Source organism: Sylvia atricapilla, chromosome 5 (genome assembly GCF_009819655.1).
Source record: "Sylvia atricapilla isolate bSylAtr1 chromosome 5, bSylAtr1.pri, whole genome shotgun sequence".
NCBI classification, from domain to species: domain Eukaryota; kingdom Metazoa; phylum Chordata; class Aves; order Passeriformes; family Sylviidae; genus Sylvia; species Sylvia atricapilla.
The window spans coordinates 32,859,604-32,877,841 of NC_089144.1; the positions used below are offsets into that span (position 1 = coordinate 32,859,604).

Sequence of the window (18,238 nt, forward strand, 5' to 3'; positions counted from 1 at the left end):
TAAGACATGTTTTCTTCATCATTCTTTGTTGCAGGAAGAGAAAAATGATACTGGGAATTTGGTGTTATTAGTATAAATGATGCTTTACAGATGAGGTGAATGCCATGCCTTGCTGCCAGGGAGTATATAAACTTGATCCCAGGACTTGCAACTGATCTTGCACAGATGAACTTGAGCTCTGTTGCAGCAGCTTATTGTCTGGATGATCCTCTTTGCCGGCTTAATGTTCCACCCACACACTATCAGGTTTGAGACTGCAGCCAAGCAAACAAGCTATACACACAGTGCCTCTTGTTGCTGGGGAGTCCATCAAGTGTGCCAGCAGATAATATATAAAAATACCTTAGTGATTTGAAAACATAAATGCCATTTTTAATGGCACCTGAGCCACTTAAAATCCTTCACCTTAACTGTAATCACGGACAGGGCTGCTTTTTTTCAAAATATTTGTCAACTGGAGTTTCTGGGTTTTGGACAGGTTCAGAGGCATTCCCAGCAGATCTCTGGTGTGACTTCCTTTTGGCATGGGGCTGGGCTCAGCGAGCCAGGTAACACAAAGCTTGTTTGTCTACAGCAAGCATTTTAATACATTTTAGTCGCATTCAAGTAACTTGGCATTCAACTTAAAGTTATCTGGCATACCACAGGCTTTACAGTGCCAACAAGTAGGCTCAAGAGCTGACACATCTGCATCTATGCTGTTAGACTCAATTATTTGTTTTAAAAGCTATGCAACCTTCTAATCTGCTGGATGCCAAGCTCCATACGAAAATCTGGAAGAATCAGAGTTGATGGGAAAGTAAGGATTTAACACTTCCCAAACTGACTAACTGGTTTTAGTTTTCAGTGTGAGTTGTTTGGCCGGTTTTGAGGTGACTTTATCAATATGTAAGGCATACCCAGTCCAGGAAGAGCACCTACTGACAGAAACAGACCCAGTCGCTGCTTGGGAGAAGAACAGCCACACACAGCAGATGAGAAGTGTGTGAGGGACCAGTGAAATGGGGATCAGGAAGAGGGAAAGGAGATGTTAGTTAATGGTGTCCCAGATTACATCTCTATCTGAGTACTGAGACCACGGGAACTGATGTGTAAACATGCAACTTCATGTATGTTTAATCTGAGGCAGTGCTGCTGCTGAAAGGTATCGCCTTTCTGATCCCCATGTCTCGGGGGTTTGCTCCAGCAGTAAGTGGCTGATGTGACTCACTTCCCCCGATGGGACCACCGCTGTGGCACAGGGGACAGCAGGAACACCGGGCTAAGGGCAAGCAGGAAAGACAAATCTGCTTTTAGGGGCAGCTGCATAGCTTTAGGAAGCCGTACCTTAAACCCAGTATCCTGTCGGTGACAGTGGCCAGCCTTAGATAAATCAAGGGAAGACATGAGGCTCTGAGGCAGGTAATTACGGAGTGATCTGGCCTTCAGGCATTGCCCGTCATTTCTCCCAGCAGTGATGAGTCTGCTTCCCCTGTCTTATCAGGACTTCTGTGCTTTAAATATGTTTTCCAGTTGCAGATCTGGATATTCTTGCTATCTGCACACATATCTAATCCCTGGTGAGTCTTCACAAGCCTCCCTCCTCGCTACGTCCTGGGGCCATGGATTCCATTGACTTAATAGTCCGTGTGCTGGTGCTGGAGCGCGGGGCGGCCGCGGCCGGGCAGCGCCGCGCTTGCGGAACTGGAGGCTGTGACTGCTCAGCCGGAATCCATGGATCGCTGGAAGAACTGTTAGGGAAAAGCTCTCCCCATTATTTTGCCGTCGGTCATTCTTTTTAATGACTATTCTTACAGTGCATAGAAAAGTGAAATCGGGCAATTATTAGGGAAAAGTTTGGGAACTACTTACTTCAGCGAGGCCTCCCTCAGCTGCCTCGTTGCCGGTGATGGGCACGGAGGTGCGGAGGCACGACGCTGGCCGGGGGTCAAGACTCGGCCGCCCGGGCCGGGCGCGCGTTCGGGGCGAGGTGCCGGGAAGGAGCCGCCCCCGGCCCTCACCTGCCTCCCGGGCGGGCGGGGGCGGCGCTGCCCGGGAACTGGCGCGGCAGGAAGGGAGCGGAGCGAGGGCGGGAGCGGGGCCGCCAGAGCCGCGGCTCCTCCTCCCGGACCCCGCGGGCTGGGCGAGGAGCGGCAGCGGCGGGGCTCCGTGCGGCGGCCGGGACGGCGCTCTCCGCCGCCCGGCCCCAGCACCACCAGCAGCCCCCGCCGCCGCCGATGACCTGGACCAGCAGCATGAGCAGCGGGTACAGCAGCCTGGAGGAGGAAGAGTCCGAGGAGTTCTTCTTCACCGCGCGTACCTCCTTCTTCAGGAGGCCGCCGGGCAAGAGCCGCGCCGCCCTACAAGTAAGTGCCGGGCGAGAGGGGCGGCTGGGGCCGGGAAGGGCCGGCTCCCTCCGGCTCGGCCTCCACGTGTCCGCCGCCCCCTCCCCCACGGGGAAGGAGCCGCGGAGCCGCCCGGGCGCCGGGACGGGGCAGGGAGGAGGCGGCCGGGAAGGGCTTCCCTCGGCCGGCTTCCAGCGGGGCTCCCTGCGGCCGGCGTGCCCCTCTCGGCAGCCGGGCCGCGGGACGCTCACTGCCCGGCGGGCAGCGATGCGACCAGAAGTCGCTTGTTTGTGGGTGGGTGACCGCGCTGCCGGCCCCGCTGCCGCCTCTGCGGGAGACGGCGAGGTCTGTCTCCTGGCTCTTTCGGAGCTCATTCCGAGTGAATGACAGCCTCTTCAGCTGGTCTGTTGGCAGGGAAAAGCGATCTGAAGTGTTTAAGTGGCTTGGTTTAAGCCTTCAGGCTCAGGCAAGTGGGGCTTTGAGGTGAAGAACTGATTAAATACAAAGCAAAAACTCCGAACCAACCCCTGGTGTGGGCCGCGTTGAAATTCAGTGGAAGACCTGTCCGACCCAGAGCAGTCATTAAACCGTATAGGGTAAACGTCACACTTTCTTAGCTAAGCAGTCTATCCCCCCTCATTTCTGTCTCCCCAGAGCACAGCATCTCACTGTAGAGATGGCTGGTGGCTTTGGAAACTATGAGCTAGTGAGCGTGTTTTGTTTATGCTGCTTCATCTGCTCTCACCAGCATTAGTGCCTTCTCTCTGTTCAGTGCCTGTTTCTTTCTACACACGCTTTGTAGTTTCCCCCACTGGATTTCGGTGTTAGTATTACTGCTGCTGTGGGGACGTGGTTATAAACTTGCTCTGGAAAGTCTGGATATGTCAGCTGCCCTCTGGTCCACCTGTGGCAGCAGTCAAAAAACGTAATTTGTTGCCCACAGCCATTCCTGTAGGCTGTGTTCTGCTGCAGAAAGCCAATCTTGGTTTCTGTTTCTCCGAGGTTATGTTCCATTTGAGATTTGTTTAAAACTGAAACCCTCTAGCTGCCCCTCAGGAAACTCCTGCTCCCCTTTGAGGAAGTGCAAGAGCTCTCTTGAGCTTTAATTTCCTTTGCAAAGTCTGGCACGGAGCCTAGGCACACCTTTTTCCTACACCTGAGCTTGGGCACTTGGAGCAAATAGGTTGGGACCAGCTGCGTATCAGGTCGTGGCTGCTTCTCCAGGGTACTTCTCTTGACACCTCTTCTCAGCGTTTGTGTGTCTCCTCCGTTGTGAGTTTGAGCCTTTCACTAAGCTCAGGTGTTCTGGAAGCTGCTGAGTGTTGTGGAGCGTTCTTGAACTTCATCTGGTAACCAGTTTGGCCAGCACTGCCTGCCACCTGGTCCTTAGAGAGGAGGATCCTGCTGTGACAGTATTGTGTGGATAGATACCTAACTGTTGTCTGCCTCTGTGTAGCTACTGTATCGTGACATGTCAGAGGGCACATGTCTTAATTCAGATCCTCAAAACATACACATCTTTCTAATGCTATTGTATGAATTGTGTTGCTAAATGTTAGCTGTATAAGTAGTAAATTGTGCAGATGTGTAAATTGTTATGTAGGGTGTTAACATTTCCAAGCAAGAAGGACTGGAAAAAACCCCAAACAACCCCAATGACTAAAATTTTATATTCTGCTCTAGTAATGCTTCCCAAAAGAATGCTGAAGTGAGGTGTTGCAGGGTACATATTTAAGTGTGAATTTACTAGGCTGGAACAAATTCATCTGTATTGCTGACTCTGCAGCATTTGAAATACTCAGCTGGTATTTCTAGTCATGAAGTTGCTACCAGTTGCTCTCAATTGATGATTTACAGAGAAAAGAATAAAAAAACCTCCAAACAATGCTGAATGTAGATTTCAACAGTCATGTGGCCAGTAAGAGTGAGTTTCCCCTTCCAGCAATAACAGTCATAATAAGCCTCTTTGTAGGGATGAGGATGTTACTTTTGGTTTGTATTTGAGGTTTAGTTAAAAAATGCATACTATGTCCCCTTGAGGGGAGCTGATAGTTATTGTTTCTGTGTCTTTCTCAACTACACAAATACTAAGTTTTGTAGTGTGGATTTCTCTTCTTGCAGAAGACTTTAGGTGCTGGCAGTTAATGTTTCTCTTTCTTAGCTCCCTCTGCCCCCTTTCTTGCAGGGAAGAAATGGTTTAGAGCATTTGGTTTGCAGCTGTGCCTGCAGAAGAGCGCACTACTAGTGTTGAGCTTTGTTTTGTATAGATTTCCAAAGAAAAGAAAGAAAATTCACTAGCTTAAGTAGTGAATTTTTGTCTTCATTTAATTGGGCAAGGATGGGCTTAAATACATCAAATTCTGCAACCTAGACAGGATTAATGAATTGACTGCAGTTCTGATGTAAAATTTTGTGATAGTACCTTTGATCTTTGCTTAGGACACCTAATCTCTAGAGTGGTTAAAGATTTAGACAACTCTTCCTCTCTCTATACTACTTCTAAAAGAAAATTGCAGCATAAAGCCATTGCAGCATGTGATAGGCCATATGGTGTTTTAGGGTTCAGCAGTAGCCCCAAAGTTTTTTCTTAAGCAAGAAATACTTCAGTCTGAGGGCAGTGTGAATAAAAAAACAGGTTACTTTTTGCTGTCTTATTGCTCCTGAAAGTTTAGCTTTATTTAAGGATTCTTAACATGTGTGTCTCTTGTGAAATTTGAGTGTCAGAGACTAGATGAATCTCAGTGTGGCCATGTTTCATGTTTGCAATGAGTCATTTAATAAATAAAAAAGGCAGAACTCTAAATATTTTTGTCCTGCCCATCTGACTACTCATGCGAGGTAAAGTTATCCATGTGCATAGGCTTTTGTAAGATCAGACTGGTGCTTCTGTGTGATCAAGCCTGTGGAAATTGTCCCTTCCCTGTAGAGAAAATACCAAAATAAGATGTTTGGCAAACTTTTCAAAACTGACCCCTTTCACTCCCTATTTCCTCCCACCCACCCCCATCCTTCAGGAAAATTGAAAACAGTCATGCCTGCTGCTGCAAGCCCCACCATATGCTGGAGGGATGCACATCTTCCTGTGTATGTTTTCTACACTTTCCTTCCACATGCCAGTTCCCTGAATTATCCCACTCTGAGCAGGGTCGATGTAAATCCTTGCAATACTTTTCGTTTCTCAGAGGTCTCAATGGACACTGGCCTTTCAAGCATTGTAGGTGGTTAGTTCCAAGCCATGCTGAGCTTGTGTGGTCTGCCATGATGGCTGCAAAAGCCAGAGGACATCCTGTACTTGGTTCTGCCTGATCTGTGTTTGAGGGCCCCTTCCCCTGTAACTGTAAAGGTTTGAAACATGAGAAGAGGCTGTAGTCAAGCTTTCTCTCTGCCCTTACGTGTGAGGAATCTGTGAGACAGGACATCACTGTGCTTTAGGAAACCTTGCTTTGGAAGCTGGCAGCGCCATGAAGGTCATAGATCTCAGCTAGAAGAGGGCCAGTCCTGCAGGTTCTGTTCAGCATCAGAATTGTGAATAGTTTGCACACAAAATGTGAGAGAATTCTGGTTGATGTCTCATGCAGAATGGCTTGGATATAGGAAGTTTGACACTCAGATACTGCTCTGTTCTTTGGAAAAAAAAAAAAAAAAAACAGAATGCTGCTTTGTGCTCTGTTTTTCTACCATTTCTACAGGGCTTTGAACAGTGTTTGCAAGAAAAATGCAATCTCTTCTGTTGACAGTTTGCAAAAATGCACGTGTTTCTTCTGCACCCAAGAATGTCCTCATTGCCTCACTGGCAGCACTGGTCCTTCCCTGTCTGAGGTCTGATTTCTCCCTCTCTCTTCCCCTTACTGGTCTTGGTCTTCATGACTTCCAGGCCTGCAAGGTTCCTTCCCCTGCACCCTCACCCAGTGCCCCCTGACATTGGCTTTGTGGCTGGCTTTTCTTCATGTCACTGGGATTTGCAGCTGTGGTAATGGGGATAGGAAAGGAAATTAATAAAAAAGCTGGAAATGGAAAGCAGATAGGTAAGAGCAGAGGAGGTGTAAAGGGGAAAGGCAAAAGGCAGAGGGTGACAGTTTGATCCCTAACTAGTCCTGGCGAGGTAATCAGCAATCTCTCATTCACTGTTGGAGAAGGAGATTTGAAGGGAAAGGTATAGCAGGTTTTTTTTAATGAGTGAGCTGGTGAAAATGGGAAGAACTAGGACAAACTTCTGGGTACAGACATCTTTTTTTAGGTTTCTTCCACATGAATTTGCACAGTAGGTTGAGGCACGTGATTGAGAGGAAGAGACACTATAAAAAAAGGCATTTGATTTGGGAAGAAAACAGTTTCTAGTAGTAAAATGCAATTTGTAGCTGCTCAAGCCTAGTTAGGACCCCTTTGTGTTACCAGTGTCCGGTATTAATGTTTCACGTTGTTTGGCCATTACGACTCTTCCTGGGTTTCCTTTTAGTAACATTCCCTAGGGAAAATGGCTCTCCTGACTACCAGAAAAAATGAGGTTTCTAATTATAGGCTTGCTTTGGAGCCAAAAAGTTTAGGTTTGTGTTTGACATGTAGTCGTGAAACTTTTTTAAAAAAGGCAACTAAAAATATCCAGTAATGTTTTGTTCTTTTTTTTTTAAATCCATTTGGCAGTTAGTGAATATTATGGGATAAACATTGTCGCAACTGAAATACTTGAAAGTTAAGAGCTGAAGGAATGAGTAGGGTAGAGATTGTGTCTATTTTAAGCTCACATCACTGTAAACACTGACAGTAAACTAGTAGTCCTTATTTTGTGTTTTTGCCTCACTCTTCTCTTGGAGCACTTGATGTGGCATATGTGCATCAGTAACTTGGAGGGGCCATTTTGTGGTGAACTCTTAAGTCCCCTGGTGGTGTCTGACAGCCTCTGGAGGTGAGATGGGACTTAGGCTCCGTGCAGAGGATGCTGATTGCCCTACGCTGGTTTATTGTCACTGTTGGTTCTTGGAATCATTGGTTTAAATTTTGAGGACTTAACTATATAAAATGGTAACTACTAGTGAATAAAAATTTAAGAAGCAGATTTAGGAGAGATGGATTAACATACTGTCCTACTCAGAGTTCAAGTCACTAAAATATGTGATGAGTGCTGTTAAATTCAGCAATTGAAGTGTTATGAGTGCAGCACCAGGGGCAGATAGTATTGAGACTAGTTGAGAGACTCTTAACCTTTCCACTGTTTTATTTAGTCTATTGTACTAATACTATATTAATGTGCATCTCAGGCAGTTACTTCTCTAGAAACTTTGGGAGCACAAACAATGTGTTATTACCTTTGTTATTGACATTTATTTAAATATCACCAGAGAAACACTGATTATTTATTTTCCTTTTGTTGGAGAAAAAAAGGCTTTGATTCGCTTATCAGAGTCTTGGGGTACAGTAGCTAGGCTTCACAGTTAGATCAGGAGCACATAGTAAGTGTGGGCATTTTGTGAATTAAGTGATGTAGTTGAGTTGGGATAATTGTGAAGGTTTAAGTGCAAAGCAGAAGGGCAGAGTTGTGGAAGAGCTTTTGCTGAAGTCAGAAAGTATTGGGCACCTATAGCTTTATGGTCCAAAATGTTTAGATATTGGCTTCTTTAGACACATGTAAATAGACATGCAGACACAAGGAGTTTTCTTTTAACTGAAGAGTCTGGTGAATCCAGGAAAGTGCTCTGCAGAGCAACAGAGCTCAAGGTCGTCTGAATACAGAAAAGAGACAAAAAACCCCAATAAAAAGTTACTTAATGAGAAAATTTGATACCTCCTTTTCATGATCTGTTATTTCAGCTGTAGATCAGTGTGTAAGAATAATACCAGAATGAGCATTTTGGAAGAGGATCTTGCTGATTAACATTTAGCTACTGCAAAAGCAAAATTATGAAGAAGAATTAAAGTAGAAACTGATGCTACAGTTTGTCTCTTCTGTAAAAAGTCAGTGGCACCAGTGCTGAATTAATAGTTCAAACACTCCTGGCTGATGGGTTGGGCACAAAGGGTCAGAGTGAATGGGATGGCATCGCAGGCTGGCAGCCGGTCTCATGGAGTTCTGCAGGGCTCCATCCTTGGCCAGAGCTTGTCCACATCTTCATTAACTACTTGGACACAGGGCTGGAAGGAATACGAAATAAATTTGCTGATGACATGCTAAATTGTGAGGAGCTGTTGAATCCCTCAAAGGCAGACAAACACTGATGAATTAGAGAGATGGGCAATCACCAACTGTATGAAGTTTAACAAGGGCAAGTGACAGATTCTGCATCTGGGATGGGGCAACCCTGGATGAGAGGCTGGAGAGCAGGACAGCAGAAAGGGACCTGGGGGTCCTGGTCAGTGGCAAGTTGGATATGAGTCAGCAGTGCCCTGGCAGCCAGGAGGGTCAAACGTGTCCTGGGGGGCATCAGCACAGCATGGCCAGCCGGGCAAGGGAGGGGATTGTCCTGCTCTGCTCTGCACTGGGACAGCCTCACCTCAAGTGCTGACGGCAGTTTGGGGCAATGTAAGGAAGATATTGCCCAAAACTGTAAGGAATAGGCACAGTGTAGGAAGATGTTAAGCTACTGGAGAGTGTCCAGAGGGGGGCAATCAAGGTGTTGAAGGATCTTGAGGAGAAGCTGTATGAGGAGTGTCTGAGGTCACTTGGTCTGTTCGACCTGGAGAACAGGAGACTGAGGGGAGAGTTCATTGCAGTCTGCAACTTCTCATGAGGGGAAATGGAGGGCCAGGTACTGATCACAGTTGTAACCATGACAGAACTCAAGGGTATGGTCTGAAAGTGTGTCGAGGGAGACTCAGACTACATATCAGTAGAAGATTCTTCACCCAGAGGGTGATCAAGCCCAGGAACAGGCTCCCCGGGGAAGTGGTCACAGCGCCAGCTTGACAGGGCTCAAGAAACATTTGGACAATGCTCTCAGGCACATGGTGTGATTCTTGGGGTGTCTTATGTAGGGTCAAGAGTTGGACTTTGGTGATCCTTGTGGGTCCCTTTCAACTCAGGATATTCTATGATTCTAAATAAACTGATTAACAGAGAATTTTGGATTGAGTGCTCAGTATGTAATGAAGCATTTGCCTGTGGCACTGTGCTAGTGAGTCAAGACAAGCAGTGTAAGCTTCGTTAGGAGAGACATGAGAATGTCAGGTCTCTTGTTCGGCTCTCCTCGTGGATAGGCAGATAAGGCCAATGTGCAGGCAGCACGTTGGGCTGGGCTATTCAGTGTATCCGGCATATCATTCTTAGGTAGAAATAGTAGGGCTGTTATAGATGTACGCTCACATCTAAAAAAAAAATTATATGTTAGCGATATACATACACAAAATATCTAGATTTATATCTACTAATCTGACACACACACATGTGGATCTGTGCCTTTTGACACCAACATTCAGGAAAGGTCTTAAAATCAGCAGTCCCACAGATATTAGAGATGTGCCCTGATGGACTGAAGCTAGCCCAGCATGCTGTGATCCCTGCAGTTTCAGTGCAGCTCTTACCTGACTGCTGCGTTGTCAGGCTTTTGTATGGGTTCAGGTGCCTGTGTCAAAGCCCACACGTTTCTGTAGAAAGGTATGAATTGACTTCGGGTGAGTAATTGCTGCTTTCCTTTTGGCATGCGTGCTGTTCTGTGAGGTTGATGAAATACTGCAGACAGTTTTGAGGAGAGTGCTTCCTATACAGACGTGTATTTGGCTATGCTAAGTAGCCACATGTGATTTATGTAGCAATTAAGAATGCTTTCTAATTACTCATCTGTGTGTGTGCTGGAATTCGTGTTCCTGTATGCAGAGGAATCTGGGCTGTGCTGAAAATAGTAGTAAAAGCAGCAGTGGTTCATTTGCTTCTGAGGATGCACCAAACGTTGGTGCTGGGTATGTAGGAGTACTTGGTGTGCCAGTTGTCAGCTTCTCTGTCTCACTCTTTACCCACTAAGTAATTGTGGAAAATGCTGTTTGCACATCTATTTCTTTTATAAATTATATAAAATAATATACTGGAGGCAAATTACAAAGGTAGTTGTCTCTAATCTTTTATAGATATCCCTGTTGTCCATAATTAGGACTGCTTGTGTGGTGATCTGTCTCGTTACTGATCCCAGATGTGGTCAAGTGCAACGATGCACAGTCTAACCATGCTGTACTCTTCCTCATAGTGCACGGTCCTTGTATCTTGTGTTTGCAGTTCACAATCAATACAGTGTCTCTAAAGCCTGGATGGTAATAATAAAAACTGACTATCAAGTTCTTCTCTGACTGAACATGATATTTGCCAAATATTTAAGTGCTAAATTTTATTTCTGCTGAAGCAGGAATCCCATGTTTTGACTTTTCCCATTTGAATTCAAGTTTGTAATAGCACAAATTTGTTAATACTTCACAAGTAGCCTAACACCTTTATTGATGGTTAATAACCTCTGTTGCAGAGGACTTCCTCTCAGTGACTTCTTAGGTACAGCTGTGCCTAGGTCACACTAGCCTGTGAAGTTGAAAGAGTTTAGTGTTCAGATGTTTAATTTAGAACATTATTTTTCTCTTAGTAGGTTCCTCTCTTCTGAAGAATTGGGCTCCTCAAGATCAAAGCCTGCTCATCTTGTTGTTCAGTCCACCAGCAGTTTGATTTAATGTGTTCACTTAGATACATAAGCTGAGATTGTGGAAGTCTTTTTGTTCAGAGCTGCTCATTTAATTGTAAAATATTCTCATAGTTCATGTGAGAAGCATCTGGTAAAGCCATATAAACTCCAGCAACTGCACTAGGGATTTCAGCATGACCCATTGAGATTGTGGGTACAGAAACTGGCATGTTCTTTGGCACTGCCTGAAAGATTAAGACTTTGGAGGTTGTGAATTGCATAATGGGAAAATTGATCTGCAGTGTTTCTTGTCATGCTTTAAATGAATAAATGTAGGGGGGCAAAGGGTCAGTATTACTGAGATTAGAATAAGAGTCAGTGCAGATTTTCAAAACAGATGTAATTTGAACTACTGCATTACAATTTTTTTATTATATTATCGATGTGTGGAAAAATTATGTAGTATAGGCATAGACAAGTGTCTTATGTTACCCTTTATAATAAAACATGTAAAAAACCCCCAACCTCCTTTTTTTTGTGTGTCTTTGATTAGTTTGCAAGTAGTAGAAAAGCTGACATGTGGCAAGTGACCTAGGATGTGCCTAAAGTGCACAGCCGGGAGGTGCTGTAGCCAGCTGCAGGAACTGATCCCCCAGCTTTCCAGACTGGTGACTTAAGGAATGGTCAACTCCCTTTCGTCAGGGAGTTGAAGTTAAACATGCATGTGTGTTTAACTTCGAAAAGCGATGGAGAAAGAGGGTTCTTAAGAAGCATTTCTGGATCTGACAGGTTAGACTATTGAACCTAAGTGTTGAAGACCAAGGAACAGAAATATGAGCAGGAGGAAAGTTTTTTAATCCTGTCACGCATACAGGCTCCCCATTTCCATCACCAGGAGTACTTAGATCCAAAAATTAGACCCATGTGATGGCTGTGATACTTAGCCATGGGTAAATGCTGCAATAAGAGGGTGCTCCTGAAAACTGCTAAAATAAATTCCTGACTCTCCATGTGGCATGGACTTGGGAGCTGAAAGCTATAAATAGGTATAACTTTTATATTTGATAGTGAAAGAGGAGGAGAAGGAAGGAAGGAATCTTTGTGTACAAGACTTGCTCCGTCTCTTGAAGGATAATATGAGCACTCTAATTGCTGAGAGCAAACTGAAGTAAATTATCCTTCATTTGTATGGGGCATGGTAAAAGTCATTTGAGATGGGGAGTTGATTTGTGACTCTTGTCTTTTAGGAGCTCTGATGGAAAGAAGGAAGAGAAAGTATTCTAGCTGTCTTGCTGTAAGTGCAGGCTGAAAAATTGCCTGTTCCTATTTCTGCACATAGGATCGATGTCTTATGTCCAGTGGAGAAAACTACACAGCTTAAGCAAAAGTTCATGCTTGAGGCAGTTGCTCCATTTGGTACCCACATACAAGTGCTGGCAGTGTAAGAACAGCAGAGTCAGGGGAGAACATTAGTTGTGCAGGCAACCTGATGCAAGCAGTAACCAGACTCCCATGTAATCTGTGCAAGAGAAATCTGCTTTATTAAGGGGAACTTGATCTTTAATGAAAGAACTCTTCTGGTCATGATACCCACAGCTTTCATGGAGCCTAACTTAGCACAGTGTTACTTTTCTACTGCACTGTCTACATAAATTTGTGACTCTAAAGTCTGATTTCTGTATTTAGAAGTTTATCCAGATCTTTGGGTTAATTTTGATGTAAAATTAATATTAGGGATAGTTTGCAGTTTTTGCATGAGTTAGCAGGTCAGCTTAAGATGAACTAGGAGTATTTAACTTGATATTCAGGGGCATTTTATTTTTTGAATTCAGGGAATGCATTTTTCCCATTCCAAGAATATGGGATAGGGGGTGATAACTAGTGTCAGGAGTCTTAATCAGTTCTTTCTGTAATTAAAATAATTTAGCTGCTTTTAGACAGCCCAGTAAGTGGATCTCAGGATCTAAGTAAATGGATTCTAAAAGTAGCTGGTTAAGATGGTCTTATGGAGTGGGGCTATTGTAGAGTTCAAAGACTGGAATATCTTTTGTTGTATTTGGTAATATAATTTAGTTATTTCCCTGGAGAAGTGAATCTTGAAATACTCAATTACTTTAGTTACCTTTTAATTCACTGTAGTGGTAAGAGAGTACTGCATATACATATGAATGTCAGAGGAGAGCAAAGCTTCTGAATGTCAGATAAACCTCTGAATCAGATAATCACATTATCTTAAATTTCTTTTTTCTATTCTCATTGAATATAAAGTTGAATTAATTTATGTGATTAGTTGCCTTTCTTAAGTTTTTTCTTTGGGCTCTATGACAGTTTCCTATGACACCCCGCCCCCCATTTTTTTTTTCCCCCAATGTCGTAGCCAAGCAAGAGCTTGTTTTATTCTTTGGGTGCTAATTACTTTCCTTTCTTCTTTCCATCTGAGACTGACTCACACTGCTGTTGCTTATAACAATTCTAACAAGAATTGCTGATAAATCTAAATACATTTGTTAAACATTCTCTATATCAACTGCACAATATTGCTTTGAGGTCTGATTTGGGCTTCATGGGAAGAAGTTTGTTTTCACAGAAATAGAAAAATGGTATTAGTGTGCAGCTGACCATGTAATCTACTACTCTGAACTTTTGTTGGTCCCTTGCTTGCCTAGAAGATATTTTTACTGCTTAAAAATAGTACAATGTTAGCAAATTAAAGTTCAGCTTAACTAAAACCACCATGTTTTAATTAAATTATATTAAAGAAAATATCTTCTTTTAATTCTGTCTGTATATTATAACTTTTTTCTTGAGTGAATACTGAGTGATTGTGTTGTCAAAGAGTATAATAATTGGGAGAAAGTTCTTATTGCCAACTCAAACCTGTGAGCAATAGGACTTCATGAAGTAGATTTAACTGTGGGTTTCTGGCTTTTTGTTGCTCTGGTCAGAATTTTTGATCTGTAAAATGAAGCAGACAGTTCCTGTGCTTAGTATGGTGAGATTTTTATATTCTGGATTAGGCTGGGTGCCAATTAGCCAGCCACTGTCTACCCTTCACAGTGTAGACAGTTCCTACATCTTAGACCTGATCACAGCCTCTATAACATGATCCCAAATAAATGCCAAGTATTTGGGCAAGGTGGAGAGCCAGTGATGCTTTGTAAATCAAAGCAGCTCTGTTGCTAACAGGGCATATTCCACCAGGGTTTCTCTTTTGGCTTGTTAAACCATAGGGCACTTGTGATTGCCTTGATACTTTGATAGGAGGTTATTATTATAAAGGTTGGATAGAAGGTTGTTGTATAATACAGAAGTAATTCCTGATATATATGTTTCTCAAGTTCTGAATAAGAATGGAACAGTCTGTAAAACAGTAACCCCAAAGAAGTGTCCAGCTATAAGAAGATCAAGTAAGTTGGTTTGAAACATGGCAGGCTGTGTAATGCAAATTTGTTTGACTCGTTTAGGATCACCAAATCCTAGTGAGGTTCCTGGGAGTTTAGTTCTGTGTTTTGTCACCAAAAAGCCACTTTGTGCTCACCTGTGCCTGAGATGAACTTGGGAAATGTGTTTTCAGATGGCAGAGTTGTTGGGCAGCACCTTCTTGGTTTGGCTCACTCCTGTTGGGTGTCCTTGGTTTTCCAGTTGCTGTTATGCTGTCCCCCACTGGCAGCAGTGGGCATGGGAGGAGTCTTACATCTGTTGAGCTGAAGCCTATGGAATGAATTTTCTTCTCTTACTGTGCTCCCCTGAAAGGAGTCATCCCACTTGCAAGGAGAGCTTTAGGTACTCTTACAGTGGAAATCTCTGCTTTGATGGTCATAGCAGCTGGCAATTCAAATATCCAAACTGCTGTTCTGTTGTTCCATGTGTTCCTGTGACTGAGGGATGATATGTCTTAATACAAATCTTGGAGGATTTAAAAAACTTACAGAATTATTCCAGTGGAACAGAAAAGACATATTTAGAAGTATCTTTCTAAAGATCTTCTGTGTTTGCCCAGTCATGGGCAAGAGTGATTAACAGAGTTGTATCACAGGTTTTGCTTTATGGCTAGAGTTTGTCTACACTGACAGCTGCTTTTGAATTCATGTGAATGTGTTCACATGGTGGGAAGCTTATCTCAGGACAGGGGAACATGATTTTTTATATTGTGCTAAAAGGTTAATATGTGAAGTGAAACATCAAAGCAGTTTCTAATGCTCTGAGCTTTAAAACTTGCAGTTAATTAAAAAATAATTAAGGGCACATCTTTCCCCACCCCTGAATGCAGACCCCAAATATTCTTCAAAGCATATTTGATTTTAATGATTTGGTGATTTCCTCCCTGAGGCTTTTTTTACCTTGCCACTGGCACATAAAGATGAAGCTTTGAATTGCAATAATAGACTACTAGCACAGTATTTGTCTCCTAAGACAGTAAAATGAATGTGCTGTGGAAATAGCCTTGTATTAAAAAAGATAAATTCATAAACCTAGTGATTTTTTTCCTCTAGCAGTCTAAGTTCACGATACACTTCTTATTTTGTGATTTATAGCTTAAACTAGCTCCTGAAGCAGCTTGGTGGAGTGCATGGAATGCTAGCATGCCACCCTTGTTTTTTCACTTTTTTCTTCTTTTGTCTCCTCTCCCTTGAATTCTAATGAAGGGTCCTGTTCTAAAATGAGTTTGATTTTAAATCAGCCTTTATGGCCAGTGCTGGAAAAAAATCTTTTATCGTGTAATACAGATTTACTGCACTAGGTAGTTGTGAAGATGTTACGTGGAGGATATAGGATGGGAGCTCCATGCTACTTGTCTGGATTTATCAAGGAGTAACCTATACATTTTCATCTTCAGAGGTCTATCTGGAAGATAGAGTGGGGGGAAAAAAACCACAAAACTTTCAGAAGGCATTTCACATTTGGTAGTAATTGTGTCGAAAACTAAGGCAGCAGAGAGGAGTATTTTTTTTTTATATAAGGATGATTATAACTAGCATTGGTTTTTCTTTATGTTGTAGGTATGGGCATTATGGTGCACTAAGGGCAGTGTCTCAGTCTTGTCACCCCAGGACAAGCAGTCATTAGAAATGTGGTGCCATTCCCTGGTTATGGGAAGGAACTGTGTTTTTTAGGTGCTAGAAGAGATCCATTCTCATTCTGGACACACTCCTGAGTAATGTGCTCTGGGAGACCCTGCTTGAGTTGAGAGGTTGGACTAGATAATCTCCAGTGGTCCCTTCCAACATAACCCATTCTGTGATTCTTCCCTGTCTCCTTGCTGTTTGCTTCCAAATGAACCTCAATACTGGCCTTCCAGAGAAATCCAAACTTTATTCTGATTGTTCCCAACAGACAAGTGAGAACGTCTGAAGTATGGTGAGGATGCCATGCTGAAACTGAACTGGAATTGGATCCTATTCTTTCAGATGTGTAACACCAGAACATAACTTCTCTGGTCAGCGCTTGCTCTGTTCCATCTTTGTTCTCATGGTTTCAGTGCACTTCTGTGGCTGCATTGAGGAAGATGATTTAACCTGCAGCAGTAATTGGATTGCTAATTTGCACGAGTTGTCTGTAAATACTTAGGTAGTGGGTTTTTTGGGTTCATAACTTCACCATACTTAACTTTTGGAGAAACAAAGCATCTTGGTGAAAACATGATAAACTAAATGTTAAGTTGTTTTAAGATGTAAAAGTCAAAACACAGGCCTGGTGAAACTCGCAGCACTCGGGTTTTTTGAGTGTTTTGTAGAAGGGTTGGTGCCAAGTACTGCCAGGTTTCCAGTCTCCTAGGTTTATCCTGTGAACCATGGAGAACAAGTGATGCCTCACAAGGTAGAACACAAAGGGATCATCACTGAGCAGTTAATCCTACCTCTGTTGTTCGTGCCCTGTCGTATCTCAGCCACACGCCTACAAGGTGGATGCTGCAGGTTGAAGGCTGTTTGTGTGGCTGCCATTGCTTGAGCAGAGGGTGTGGTTCCACTGAAGCTTCAGTTTAATTAAGGTAGGTTTTTGTTCAGATGCCTTCCTTGAATCAGATCTCTGTGTGGTTGCAAGAGGAACAGCTCTGGTGCTAGAGCAGATGGAGGAATGTGCAGCTGGGGAAACTGGCTGAGAGGGTGGGACCACAAGAGGCTGGGCTTAGCTGGTGGCGTTATGCTTTGGGAAGGAAAGCCCCAGCTGATGGTCCAGTGAAGATGTGCTGTAGAGTGGACAGATTTCTTAATTGGATAGACATGATACAGGTAAGCAGAGGGTGGGGAAGTCTGAGCATTTTGGTTTTGATTTGGCTTTTTTGTGGTGTTTGTTTTGATTCTTTTAATGAATATTGGTTCTGAAAGAAAGAAACCAGTAGAACTTCTTGAATGGAAAGTATGGTTTATGCTTTGGTATTTGACGGAAAGGAGTGCAGCTAATAGGATTGCAACACACACCTTGGATTTACTTGCAGGTTCTTGATTTTCAAAATACACGCATTTGTGTATTTCTAGCTCTTTGTATTTTCTGTGGCTTTAGAATACTCCCTTAATTGTTCCCTGTAACAGGTTTAACAGGCCAGCTCATCCATTTAGAGAATAAAGTTAAAGGTTACTATTTTAAACATATTGAAATGTATTTTAAATGTTATGCCGTACCAAAAGGTAGCTGCACTCTTTCCTATGCTTTGACCAACTTCAGTCTACAGCTGTTTTAAGATTTTTACACTGCAAGTGTGAGCTTTTTGATGGAAATTGGGTGTTAGTCTTTTGCTTGTTACCTTGCTTGCCAGTTTTGAGGGAAGGTTGGATTTGAGGGAAGGAAGGAATTTATTAATGTTTGACAAATGTATTATCAGTATCTATTTTCATGCCACTCCATAGAAAGTTTCACAGCTGAAACTGTCTGCCTGTGGTAATGATTGCTGTAATCAACCTTTTGCCATGATTTTGTTTTGTTGTTTTGGGGTTTACTGGTTATGGTATGAACTGCGCTTACTGCTGTTTTCACAAGTGTAAATATGGGCAGCTTTTTGGATGTAACTGCTTGAGAGGAAGAAAGTTTCTTTTGCTGGATGGAAGACAGAAAAATGTAGGTGAAGAAGCTATGGCAGGGGAGGAGGCAGCTGCTCTTGGCAAGAGATCTTGCTCTGCTGGTGGACCCCTGGAAGAAGAGAAGGCAGGCCTGTGCCCTCCTGCCTTTCTTTAATCACAGAATGGGGACATTTGAGCATCTTCACTTCTGACTGTTTAATAATTTAATTTGCATGTTTTAAGAAGGGAGAACATTACCTGGTTAGCTTCTGGACACACTGGAAGGCCACATCATGGGTTTTTTTCTTTTTCTTCTTTTTTTCTTCTCCCA

The 18,238-nt window shown here is 43.3% G+C and overlaps 1 protein-coding gene across 1 annotated transcript in view; it reads left to right on the forward strand.

Moving 5' to 3' along the window:
• Positions 1 to 2,109: 2,109 nt before the first annotated feature.
• Positions 2,110 to 18,238, forward strand: part of RASSF3 (Ras association domain family member 3) — a 52,910-nt gene continuing 36,781 nt past the window's right edge. The window contains exon 1 of the mRNA XM_066319115.1: positions 2,110 to 2,345. Within this exon, the coding sequence (XP_066175212.1) occupies positions 2,217 to 2,345 (129 nt within the window). The 5' untranslated portion in view covers positions 2,110 to 2,216. The remainder of the gene's footprint in view (positions 2,346 to 18,238) is intronic.